This window comes from Panthera pardus, unplaced genomic scaffold, assembly GCF_024362965.1.
Source record: "Panthera pardus isolate Hobbes unplaced genomic scaffold, ASM2436296v1 HiC_scaffold_2, whole genome shotgun sequence".
NCBI lineage: Eukaryota > Metazoa > Chordata > Mammalia > Carnivora > Felidae > Panthera > Panthera pardus.
Window position 1 is genome coordinate 7,001,988 of NW_026526765.1, and position 12,783 is coordinate 7,014,770.

At 45.0% G+C, this 12,783-nt stretch overlaps 1 protein-coding gene across 10 annotated transcripts in view; it reads right to left on the reverse strand.

Annotated features, from left to right (window-relative positions):
• Positions 1-4,011: 4,011 nt before the first annotated feature.
• The window catches only part of SEMA5A (semaphorin 5A), a 477,458-nt gene continuing 468,686 nt past the window's right edge, over positions 4,012-12,783 (reverse strand). For all 10 annotated transcript variants that reach the window (XM_053906877.1, XM_019450800.2, XM_019450802.2 and 7 more), the window contains one exon: positions 4,012-11,530. In XM_053906877.1, coding sequence (XP_053762852.1) covers positions 11,411-11,530 — 120 coding nt within the window. In that variant the 3' untranslated portion in view covers positions 4,012-11,410. The remainder of the gene's footprint in view (positions 11,531-12,783) is intronic.

Below are 12,783 nucleotides of genomic sequence, written 5' to 3' on the forward strand. Positions count from 1 at the left end.
AATGATAAGCCCAAACTGTATCACTTTTACACAAATCTTATTAGTTACTCAGCACAGTAATGTTCAGTTGTGGTGGGATGGTTCCCCATCAGCAGGCCAACCATTGCTAAAAAGAGGCTGTTTGGCTGTCTTCAAGCAGAATGAGCATTTTCCCTATTTATGGGACTCACTGGCTTAAAACACCAGGTCTCGTTTATCCAAACTCAGAAGGGATGGAACATGTGTCAATTAATTATGTTGTTGAATTATAACTGCCAAGATTTGTGGGAGGACACCTTCTTTTTCTTCTGAGAAAGGCCCACCAAGCCTGGACCTCATAATGTATTCTGGTCTCAGGAAAGGGACGAACCAGAAACAGATTGTTATTTCCTTGGGGGCAGGTTGAAGATCTAGGAAGCTGGGCGAGGAGAAGGAAGGTAGGAAGCAAAGCCTATATGCGTGTCTCCCCCTCCTCCATTTTCTAAGCAGATTTGGGGCCACCAAATCTTCAACACAAGGTGATGATGACCTCTTTGAAAGGGTGTATGTGCTGTGTCCTCCCTGACCTCGTGCATTTACCTCCTTATACTTCTGTCTCCACAGAAGACACAAGGCACTTGAGGGAACAGATCTTGACATGTACACCATCCGTCATTTCATCCCCCTCTTTGGGACCAATGGTGGAGCATCGTGTGATTTCCAATTGTGTGCAAACTTGCTAATGTCTTGTTCTGTCTTGTTTATCTTTAGATTATGTCTAGATTCTAGAATAAGAATGGGAAGGCCCCCTACATGCAGGATCAGGACACTGTTGAGCAGAGGGAGTTGGATAAATGTACACCATGAAACATTCTCTTAAAGAGCTCGTGGTTATTAAAGGTGATGACTGCGATTCTCAGCAGGAGTAAGAAATTCACTTAGTTTTTTTCCAGGTGAAGGGAAGTCTGAAGAGATTGAGGCTGGGGTGGAAAGCACTCCTGGTGGGGAGTTGCCAAGCCAGGTTTGAACCTGTGTCTCTGCTGCACCTGCTGGGGTCCTCAGGGCACCCTTTCCTCTCTGTCAAATGAGGGGACTTCACCACTTTCTCCTAAAGTTAACGTCACACTCAAAAACTCCACTTTTTCACAAAACTTAGATTCTTGGAACTTCTAGCGAGGAAAGAAACAGAGGAAGGGGGATAAAATTATCGAGGAAGTCACAAAGGAGAATGGTGTGTTTTGAGGTGCTGGGTGAAGGGGTCCTGTGAGCTGTAGGGTTGCCTTGAATCCACTTTCTGAAGGGCTGTTTGGGCATCGCTGCCTGGATACCTTCCTGACAGGATTTTCCTCGTGACTTGATGTGGCCGCCACCTTCCTTCTCTCAGGGAACGGCGAGGCATGTCGACCAGGGGACACATGATCTCAGAGGGCACACAGATCCTGTAAGGAGCATCTGTTAGCAGGAAACAGGGAGTGACAGCAATCGTGAGGTGAAGGCCTGGGAGGAAATTGAAGGGGAAGAGAACTGTGGTTGGGCATTTACTGTCCTCACCACTCCTAACTTTTCTGAGGAAAGATGGCTCCTGAAACCACTACCGTGATGAACAATTGACTCTTCCACAATCCCAAATTCAGCCCTTATCCATCACGATTGGAAAACAGTAATTCAGCAAAGCCTTCTCTGTCTCTACAGTGAGACTCATTTTCAAAACATTAATAGAAGCTTTTCAAACTAGAGATGACCACTATGTATTGTGTGAGGAACGATTTTACAAGGGTGACTTTTGGACTTTACTTATTCTGTTATGCCTTTGGTGGCTGGCCTTATGAACTCTGAACCAACCAAAACACACAATTGTTTATCAAATGCCGTCTTGTTTCGGTTCTGGCTCTGTGATTGCAGGGGTGAGGAGCGAGCTTCAAATGCTTCCTAAGAAAACTTATGCCAAGCTGATTAATGAGAGAATAGCCATGTTAGCTATTCATTTTATAAACAAAATCATACCTGCTGTAAAGATAAACCAAGTGTAATTCCAGGAAAATAATACTATTGTGGGTATTGTTTAAAAGATAATTTCCTTTTACATTAAATAGCTATAGTCGTGTAGTCAGGAAGTTCAATCATTTCTGCTTATTCTTGACAAGCTGGGTGCCAGGAGACACTTTAAATGGAAATTTACATTATATATTTCAAATGGATCCAAAACAGTACTTTAAATCGTGTTTCAATTTTATTTTGTTAAGAATGAAGTAGACCCGGGCGCCTGGGTGGCTCAGTCGGTTAAGCGTCCGACTTCAGCTCAGGTCACGATCTCGCGGTCCGTGAGTTCGAGCCCCGCGTCGGGCTCTGGGCTGATGGCCCAGAGCCTGGAGCCTGCTTCCGGTTCTGTGTCTCCTTCTCTCTCTGCCCCTCCCCAGCTCATGCTGTGTCTCTCTCTGCCTCAAAATTAAATAAACGTTAAAAAAATTAAAAAAAAAAAAAAAAAAAAGAATGAAGTAGACCCTAAAAAGAAAAGCTGGACACATAAGCACGTGTGAGATTGTGTAGAATGGATCTCTATAAACACGAAGATTCTAGAAAACAATCACAAGAAAGAAAATTGTGGCACAGCACTTGTTTATCTCCCTCGCTTTCTAAACTGACCGCCAAATGTAGGTTCTTTAAGGGATGCTTTAAAATTTTAATATTTCATAGAATAGAGATGCTTAGAATCCAACTGAATTGGTCGGGGATGGAGTCTGGGTAATATTTATTAAAACAAAAACAAAGCCCAAAACAAAAAAACTCCCCAGATAACGTGCAGCCAGAGCTGATAACCACTTTGTCAATGAGCTCAACGGGGGGGGAGAACAGACCTCCCAGAGAAGCTTTAAGAAATTCTTCTTCTGGGACTCTTTTAGCACTAACAGGCATCCAACCTTGCAATAGGAGCGAGGTCTTTTAAGCGTGCGGAGAGCCTGAGTGATCAGGGCAAATACAGATTTAAAAAACTTAGTAATTATTTCATTACCTGTGGTTAAGAACAGCTTAATCATTATAACATGCTTCACTATATATTTTTATTTTATTATGTTAATTTTGGCCTCCATACTAAATGGGCTTTTTCAGCGTTTTAGTCAATTAAAAATTATACATACATATGAAATTATACATACTTTGTCTATACGTGTGTTTATTATGTATGTGCATGCATATATATACACGCATACAAACAGTTGGCTGTTGAACAATGTATGCGTGATTTTTATTTTTATTAATATGGAAAAGGACTGTAAATGTAAATTTTCTCTTATGATTTTCTTAATAACACTTTCTTATCTCGAGCTTACTTTATTCTAAGAATAAAGTATATAATGCATACAACATAAAAAATACATGTGTTAGTCGACTTTCTGCTATTGGTAAGGTCAACAGTAAGCTATTAGTTGTTTTTTGCGGGGGGGGGAGGAGGGTCAAAAGTCATATGCGGACTTTCAACTGCTGACGTCAGTGTCCCTGACCCCTGTGTTGTTCAACTGTGTATTGAAAAGTTGAGAAAGAAAGAGGTAACAGGATCATGAATACTGAAATATGAAATGTGGCTTTCACTCAACAGAGTGGGCTTCCTGGGCCATGCATCTTCTGTGCTCATGCTAACTGACAGTCAGCAGTTCATTCTAGAAAAGTCTTGTTTTATGCAAGAAATAACGGAATATGGTGTGCTGGAGAGATGAATATAACTTAACAAATTAACCTTCCACAGGATCTGACACCAACTCCTAATAAATTAAAACCCTGATTGGCTTTCCTTGTCACATATGTCCCATTACCCATAGAAACATTGCTAACGCTTCTTGACTGTATCACAGAACCATCGTGAGGCTGGTGGGGCCAGTCTCGGCCACCACTCAAGACGCCTGAGGATCTGCAGAACAAACAGGAGCTTGATAGGGGATTTGTGCAGAAGGCTGTCCAGTCTCACTCTGATGGAACCCTCCAAGGAGCTGTCACGCCTTAGCACATCCGGGAGCACGGAGACTTTGCGGCTATGCGAAGAAGAATTGCACTAAACTGTTTCCTAAATGGTAGGATTTATTTCAATGCTCACATACAATTGCATGAGACAAACTATTTACATAAAACATAAGTACAAAAAATATAATACAATTTATACTGTACATAATCGGGATTCTCTTATTTCGTCCCCCAAAGTGTTGGCGGGTAGAGATGGGAGGGAGGGGATGCTATGGAAGGAAGATGACACTCTGAGCAACACCCAGGGTCATTCTTCCTGAATTTGTTTGAAAAAATAAAATGAATTGGTCTGGATGGTAGAAACTGGCAACTCACCGAGAGCAGTGAGTGAGCACGGCATTCTCCCTTCTGGAATAACAGCTCATTTTCTTATAAATATGTTTGCTTTCCTCAGCATTGGGACTTGGAGGAGGTGTGAGTTGGTTTCTACTGATTGGTGGGTAACACCTGCCCCCCCCCCCCCCGACTGTCCCTTCTCAACATTTTCCATAGTTGACCCAAATGCAGCAACGGATGAGCTCCTGGCCTGGGGTGCCACAATCGGTGTCTCAAACTGACTCTTGAACGCAATGCACCTGTCAGGTGTCATTAAACAACATTCTTGGATACAGTGCCGGACAGCTCTCTCTCCAGTGAGCATTTAAGACCAACAGACTGATGAACAGAAAACATAAAAGTGAAGACTATTGGAAATTTGTATTCCACATTTCTAACGACAAGGTTTCAAAAGAAACCTTGAAAAACCAAATGTAAGGACTAAAAAAAAGGGGGAGGTGGCACCCAAGAAACTGAAGACAGATCTGCAACCCATGAGGATTCCAACTGGGCAATCAAAACTCCGTTTTCTCATTCAAGGGAAGGGAAAGGCAACACTGTCTCATCTACAAAGCTCCATTATGATTCACACATATGGTCTTTTAAAAACTAAATTCAAGGTCAGTAACTATCTGTAAGTTTACCAAGGGCTGAAGTTGGCTTTGGTTGGAAAAGGTTCAGTGAAAAAAAACGAAACAATCCCAAGGAAGTTTATTTTGTATCACAAAACAGCAACAGCAAATTCACACAGAATGAGGCATTTAACATTTCATAACGTCTTCAAAAGTCACATCAAGGGCGTAACACGCAAGCTTCGTTACACGCTTTTGAAGAATCCTACAAGGGAGCAAGTTTGTGCATTTTCTTTGCAGATGATGTAGAGTTTCAGTGGTGACTGTAGGTGCCTGGGTTGAAGGTTCACACTGTGCTTTCCTTCAAAGTGCAGAAGTTAAAGTTTGATTTTGGCCAACAGTCATGGTATAAGAGAAAACACCTTCAGCAGAGAAAACACTGTTAACTTTCTTAACCCAAATTAAGGGTGACAACTTTGTGAACTTGTGAAGCAGTTTTGAAATTGCCTTAAAACACACACACACAATGTTCTAGGTGGTTCTCACTCCACTCACTGTATCTGTGCCAGCTGCCACGAGCCTGATTTTCCTGTACCTTGGACTTGCCTGAAAGGGGTCAGTAACAAAAACTCTAACTTCTATAGACACCACATCGGCATCCCCACTACAGACCAGACACTAAGGTATTTTCACAGAAGATGTAAAATTAAGGTGATGTCACTTTCTGGAAGGCTGAGACCAGATTAACCTGAACTCTGAGCACACTTCTGCCCCTGTTCCGGTGCTGCATGCCCTACCCAGTGGGGGCAGACATGACACCCGACTAGGATGTGCTCCTTGGTCGTTTTCTATTCCTGAGTTCAAAGAGACAGGTAAGAATGATTTTCTTCAGAGTGTAGCCAGTCAGTCCTCTGCTTTGAATTGGAACCAACAATATCCAGATGGGAGGACAAATCACCATCTTAAACAAGGCACTGGCAACTTTGTGTATAGAAAACGAAACTCTCTGCACTTAGGGAGGATGGCTAACAACGCTCTCTTCTTAGTGACATGACAGAAGGACTGTTTGGATTTTCCAGAATCCAGATTGGGCTCCCAGCCTGTATTTGTCTAGCATTTGAACCACCGTTCACCTAACATTTGGGCCACTTGGCCTTTCAACCAAAGCTAAAAAATAATAGGGTCGTGGTCAAACTACTGGCCTCAGATTTCTTACCAAATATGAAGCGATGGAGTGGGTGGTATTGCCAGCCCAACATGGTGGTTTAAGAAACGCCACAGCGTGGTTTTCTCCCTCTCCTTTATTCCTTTCAGGTTTTTAAATGCCCTTGACTAGTTATCCTCATCATGTCAATACAGTAAAACCTGTTTGCTTGAACAAAAATGGATTCTGACTCTGGTCATGGGTAATGAGCTTGATTGCTTTCTGTGGCAGAACTAATACGATCTTTTGCAAATACTATGAGACAGCTTCCGCTAGGAAATGAACATGCCGTCAGGCTCTGCTTTTGGTTTTGATGATGTTCTAAGTCCCTGTGCGGCATAAGCTATATTTTCAAGAGAAAACAATCCCTGTTCCTGATGCTTTCGTAATATAGACCAAATTTTTGATAATGTGACATATGGCATATGACATATGAAAAAACTTTGATTCATCTACTTCCCAAAACATGTATAACACACCCTTAATATAGTCCATAAAAAAGGAGTATAGAATAGTCATTACAGAAATTCCTGCCAATAATTCAACAATGCATCTTGTTCATTACTTGTCAGTTTCCAAAAGAGAAAAGCAAGGATTCCAACAAGGTATTTCCCTGTGTTTTATCAGGCTATCAAAACAGATAACATGAATACCTCGAGTCGGCATTTGTAGAGTTACAAAGCTCTTTAAATCAGTTCTTATTAATGACCTCAATAGGGGAGAGCGGCCGAAATAAATTCCATCATGGCTCCTGGCCTCCAAATCTTTTCTCTCACACGGGGATACACCATGCAATGACTGGCATTTCTTTTTGTGCATTTCTCAGGCCAAAGTGACTGTTACTTTATGTTCTTCCATTTCATTCCCATTGAGAGAAGCAAGGGCTCAGAATGGCTTTCTAGTTTCTGATAATCGTAGGTAATCAAACTTGCAATATTGTGTCAACGTATTATCAACAGGTCAACAAGAATTATCATGACATAATGGAGACATTAGAAGGGATGGATGTATGGGGTAAGCCAACGCGGTCTGAGAATTCCACTTTGCCCCATCCTATCCTGGAAAGCACAGCAGAGAGTTTGCATATGAGTTGATTCAAGGTAATCATTTTAGTCCCCGCCTTCATGAACATTGATTATTGGAGCTGGAGGCTTAGGGACAATCCTGTTCTGTGGAGCAGGGCTGCTTTGAGGCAGAAGCAGTTCACTGGATCCACCGCTGGTACCTGCTGCCCCTGGGGAGGTGCCCCAGAGCCCTCTTTTGAGACAGAAATGCGAAATTTGGAGTTGCCCCCAAATGCCACACAAGAAAACCCCACTGGAGTGTAAAAGACTTCCTGCCGGAGGTGGTGTGACAGTGCTGGGGAAATGTTCATGGTTTATTCGGAGAGCAAGTAATTATCATAGAGAAGCATAAAGATACGTGTGAATTCAAGGACTAGCAAGGAAAGCTGCACTTTGTGCATCAAACAGGTATTTGGACAACATGACTAGCTGAGTGCAGACTCCTACAGACTTCAAATAAAGTCTCTGATCTTCAGTTTCACCCACGTGTACCCCGGCAGGTGGCCCTGGGACGCGGCATCCCCCGTTGGGACTCTGTCACAGCTTGGAAGGCTCTGCCCAGCCAGTGCCACCGCAGCCTGGGGTGCAAATGCGCACCCTCCTGGGCCGGGGGCCCCCATGGCCTCACCCTTGTGCGGACAGAGCAGGACACGAGGGCGCCCGGGGCGGAACCCCCTGTCTGCGCAGTGGATCCCCCCAGGGTCCTGGCTTCAGACCCACAGAGCCGGCGGGTCCGGGCTCCCCACCCGGGACATCCCTCCCACTCGGCCCGGAGCTGCCGGGTCCCCATCTTCCCACACCCCCCTACTTCCCGCCCTTTCCCACCTCCTCTTCTCTTTGGCATTGGCCCGCGAGGCAGTGGGGCCAGACCCCGGTCCCCCCGGGCACGCGAGCGGCCCCTTCCCGGGGACCGGGCTCCCCCCAGAGCAGGGACACCCCAGTGCCCCCGCCAGCCCCTGCACCTGCCCTGCACACGAGGCACGCCGGGGGTGAGCAGGCTCGGGGCATCCCTGGAGGAGGGGGTTCAGGGGACCCCACGGAAACGGGTCCCCGGCAAGGGGGGCAAACGTGCGGGGCAGCGCCCAGTCTGGTGACCGCGGGGCCTCCGTGGGACAGAGCCCACCCGGCCCCAGACTCCTCCGAAGTCCCAGTCCTGTGGCTCAGGGTGACACGGCCCGGGGCTCCTCACCTACACCGCCCCCCCCCCCCAACAGGAGCGGCCTGGGAAGGGCCCTGCTGTGCATCCTTCCTGCGGGAGGATGCAGCCCCCTGGTGACAGTCCCCTCTGGAGAAAGGACCCTGAGCAGCACCGCCCCTGGGACTCCCTTCCAAAGAATTTGAATGTGAGACTAAAAGCCAGTGTCCTAACGAAAACCAGCCAAACTTCAACCGTATCCAGAAATAATCCTAGAGATTAAACTGGGATTAGTGTCATTTGAGGTTAGGTTCAGAGGGGGTGCAGCTTTAAAATATTAGTCTCTATCTGTGCTGCTTGGAAGGAAAGAAGGAAGGAAGGAAGGAAGGAAGGAAGGAAGGAAGGAGGGAGGGAGGAAGGAAAGAAGGAAAAAAACAGAAGAAAGGAAAAGAAGGAAAAGAAAAAGACAGAAGGAAACGGTCATTCAGAAACTTACAACAGGACCCACAGAGAGGGGAATCCCACACTCAGCCCCCAGGGAGGCTCCTTAGGGAGGAGGTCCCAGGGGAAGTGGTAAACACCACTGTAAAAACCCACCTGGGCTCACGCAACACAGGAGGTGTGAGGGGAGGCACAGACACATGAAAGCTAGAAAAGCAAGTTACTCCATAGCTGATGACAATACTTCGACTATATTTGAAATTATTCTAAACCAATTGAAACTCTGTGAAATAAGGAGAATGCGAGAGAGACAGAGGAGAGAGACAGAGAGAAAGAGAAGCCAGAATAATCTGTCTTTGAGGGGAGTGTCCGGGAACAAAAATGAGGGCCTTTCTTTGCAGTGATAAATCCAAGATGTAGGCAATCGCCAACATGACAGTTCGGTGTGGAAGGTGGATGCTGTCACGGGCCACAGCATGACACTGACTGAAGTCCAGCCTCGACAGCATTGAGAAAGCATTTCCAATCAGGTCCACTGATGCTTTCTTGAAATTAGTATCCTCTTTCCTTAGGGAAATAAAATGACCTTTTAAGCTTAGAAAACACTCGGGGGAGGGATTCAAAAAACAACTATAACATGCTTCATAGTGAAGGCGTTTTTCTTATAGAAAAGTGATAACACCAGTTGAAAATCTAGCTCTGGAACAAAGAGGAAACCATTGGACTGAATTTCACCTCCTGAGTATGGACTTTGGCTCTGTGCGTCCAGACAGAGTCGTCTCAAACAGCAGACAACAATGCAGGAGAGGCCACATGAACTCCCCACCAGAAAGACCCAGAATACCATTCACTTGCAATCTACCAGGCCTCTCTGAGACCACCTGCCATTTAAAATTGAATTTTAGTACAGTAGCTTCTGGAAGCCTGGGTACATGGGAGTATTTTCAATGCAACAATATTCATTAGTAAACATGGGATTTTTTCCCCCCAACACTTTCTGAGATTGTTTCTTTACATGGGGTAGGATAAAAACATGTGTGCTAATAAGTCTGTGTTCCTCGACGCCCGTGCTATACATCTTCGGAAACCGGAAGGTTCATTGAGCAAAAAGAACACATTTTACTGACCACTTAGGCATCAGATGAACAGTTTCAATCTTGTTCTTACTTTCGAAGACTAGTCAGTCAACTGCCATGTATTATTTATCAGTTGCTTATGAGTAATTTATCCCGCCTTTTTTTTTTCCTTTCTGGAGACCTCTATGAATAGTATTATAACACTCTGAAATGCTTAGCAGTGATCAATGCTCAGAACCACAGGGATCATTAAAAACCTCACACCCCTGCTTTCTCAAGGTACATCTTGAAATGCTGTTGCCTCCATGCAGGGAGAAGCGGGAGGGGGCAGGTAGGAAGGCAGCACTGAGACAGAAACCAAAGGCACCAGAACTGGACGTCTCCTCCTCACCTGACCCGGAGGCGGCAAATGACAGCTTGGGGGGCACTTTGCTATTTACAGCGCGGGGGTGAAGAAAGCCAGCTTTACACATCAGTAATGCTCTGGGAAGGGGATGACGGCCATACACTAGTTCTACCGGGAGATAGAAATTAGAAAGTTGCCTTTCATTAAAGGTCAGTTCTTTCAATCCTTTCCATAACATGGAAGATTAAAAAAAAAAAAAAAAAAAAAAGTCAGTTCCCATTACATTCCAGTATTTTTAATGCTTTCCCCCATTGGTGTCATGAATGTTTAAGATTTTTTCTTTGCGGGGACACAGAAAGTGTGGCGTCTATCCAAATGTTGAGCAAGTGCTGGTTTTACGGGTCGTCTCTTCAGGATGCTACTATGGACTGGACAGGGGCGGGGCTTCCAGACCAACCGCATGGCAAGGAGCTCCCTGGAATGCTGTGAAATCCAGGAGGGAGACTATGGCTAGCCTCGTAGCATCGCACGGAACGCTGGACCCTTCCTTGTGTCTGTGGCTCTGGTCTGTGAGTGCGCCTCCACCAGGGATAACACAGTAACTGCATTAAGACCAGGGGAAGCGTGTGTCATACCTCACACCATCACCTCCGCAGATACAAGCCGGGGTGAATCCCTGCCCTTCCCCCAGGCAAGAACCGTTCCAAGTCCAAACACGCAAGTCGCTTCCACGGATTCCACAGAATTATTCAGGTTGGGAAGACAGGGGATCCAGGGTGCAGAACTCTATGGCCACATTCATATTCTTCGTTTCATCAAATACTTACAGACCTAACACGCCTTATGGAGAATGGGGACTCTCGGCTGAAGTGTCTCTTTTGTTGGATTAAAACATCATAAAGATTTATGCCCCAGAGCAGGAAGACATTCCTATTTCTAAAGACTCCTTCCCATGTGGGTGGTACATTTAGTAAAAAACTCAAGAAATCAAGTGACTTGTTAGAAAAAAAATGGACTGAACACAGTAAAACAAAACAAAACAAAGCCTCACACCATGGCTCACTCAACAATGATCAAGCATTGAGACCAGATTTTCACGACATCATATTTAGATCTGTGTTGCTTTTAAGGATGTCTGTTTTTGGTAGCAATGGGAAACTCATGGCTTGAAATGCACTTGAAATGTATCCAAACTTCAACTCTGAAGTCTTGGAAACATGGGCAGTCATGGAGCACAGGCCTTGAGGAACTGGGGAATTACAAGAAGCCAAAAATATAACAACTATTAGTACTCATCGTAATTGTTGAGATCTGTAAAGTAGGCATTAGAATAGGTTTTCCCAGTGAGATGAGGGTTGAAGTATTTGTTTCTTTCCTCTAGGATCAAGTTGTTTTTGTTAAATGCCTGTAAAAAGGAAAATGATTAAGGAAAAGATTTAAGAATACTCCATGGGCAGTATTTCATAAAAATAAAAAAGAATATAATGAGGGCACGATTATGCTGAATATGAACTCCCTGCTAAGGTTCCATTGTCTTAAAGGTGTTTTCTCACTTATTTGCTTCCTCACGTTATTTGCCTTCCTGAAGACCTGCCTCGTAACTAGAATGAAGCTTGTGGTTTTTGATAAATAGATTTGGAGTATTCCAAACCTTCAAAAAACCTTAAACTCTAGTGACTTCAAATCAACACTTTGAATGTTGTGTAACTCTTTAAGCAGCATTCTAATTATCATGGATACGTAGGTGGAAAAGAGATTTCGAAGTAAATGCATGAAATTTCAAATGACTTCGTTGCTCATCATTCTCTACACTTGTTGAGCATGAGACGAGGAAACAGCCATTCTGAGTCACCCTCTGGGCATTTGCCAGCACGACAACCCTGCTCAGACCCAGCCAGGGTCTGCACGCCTACAAGAGGACCAGAGCTCCTGCCATAAGTTCCTGCTTTGAGCTGAGCCTGCAAAAAGTCAGTGACGTCTGCCCCAACCACCTTGTGAGTAACAGGTGCCTGCTACCCTCTCTCTGTCTCCTGCTCACTGCTGACCTGGGATGGGGGACTGCCCTTCCCCAGGCTCCTGGGATGTGTAAGTAATAAACCATGGGACTTGACTTCTTTTGGGCGAGTGTATTGAAACTGTGCCTTCAGTCAAAACAAGCCTGGGGTTTCCACTTCCCCAAAGTGGGAGCTCGGATGCAGAGGGAGCTGCCTGCCGATCCCATGGGGGTGGCCCGTGCCTCCTCACTCCACAGGTCAGAGTACGCATATTCTTAATTTGACACACCAGCTATGGGCCCCCTAACACAGGCTCCTGTAGCCACTTCTGACACAGATGCCCTTCCTTATTAAGTCATTAAAGGCACCTATACTTCCAAAATGCTAAACTATGCCAGGTGGAGTGCAAATATTGAAAAAAACTGAAATAAAGATGCAGGATGGTCGGCAGAGGCCAACTGTCCAGGACTGGTCTGGGCAAGGTATCAGAAGAAAGTTCCAGAAGGACCCTTAGCGCTACCCTGCTGCCCTCGCAGAAATGAAATTTCTTATTATCTCGAGTGGCTACTGGATCTTAAGTGAGAACAGAAGACCAGCTGAATTACCTTGAGACACTTGGAGTGACACACAAGTTGATAGGGTGGAATCACATTTAGAGGAGCCC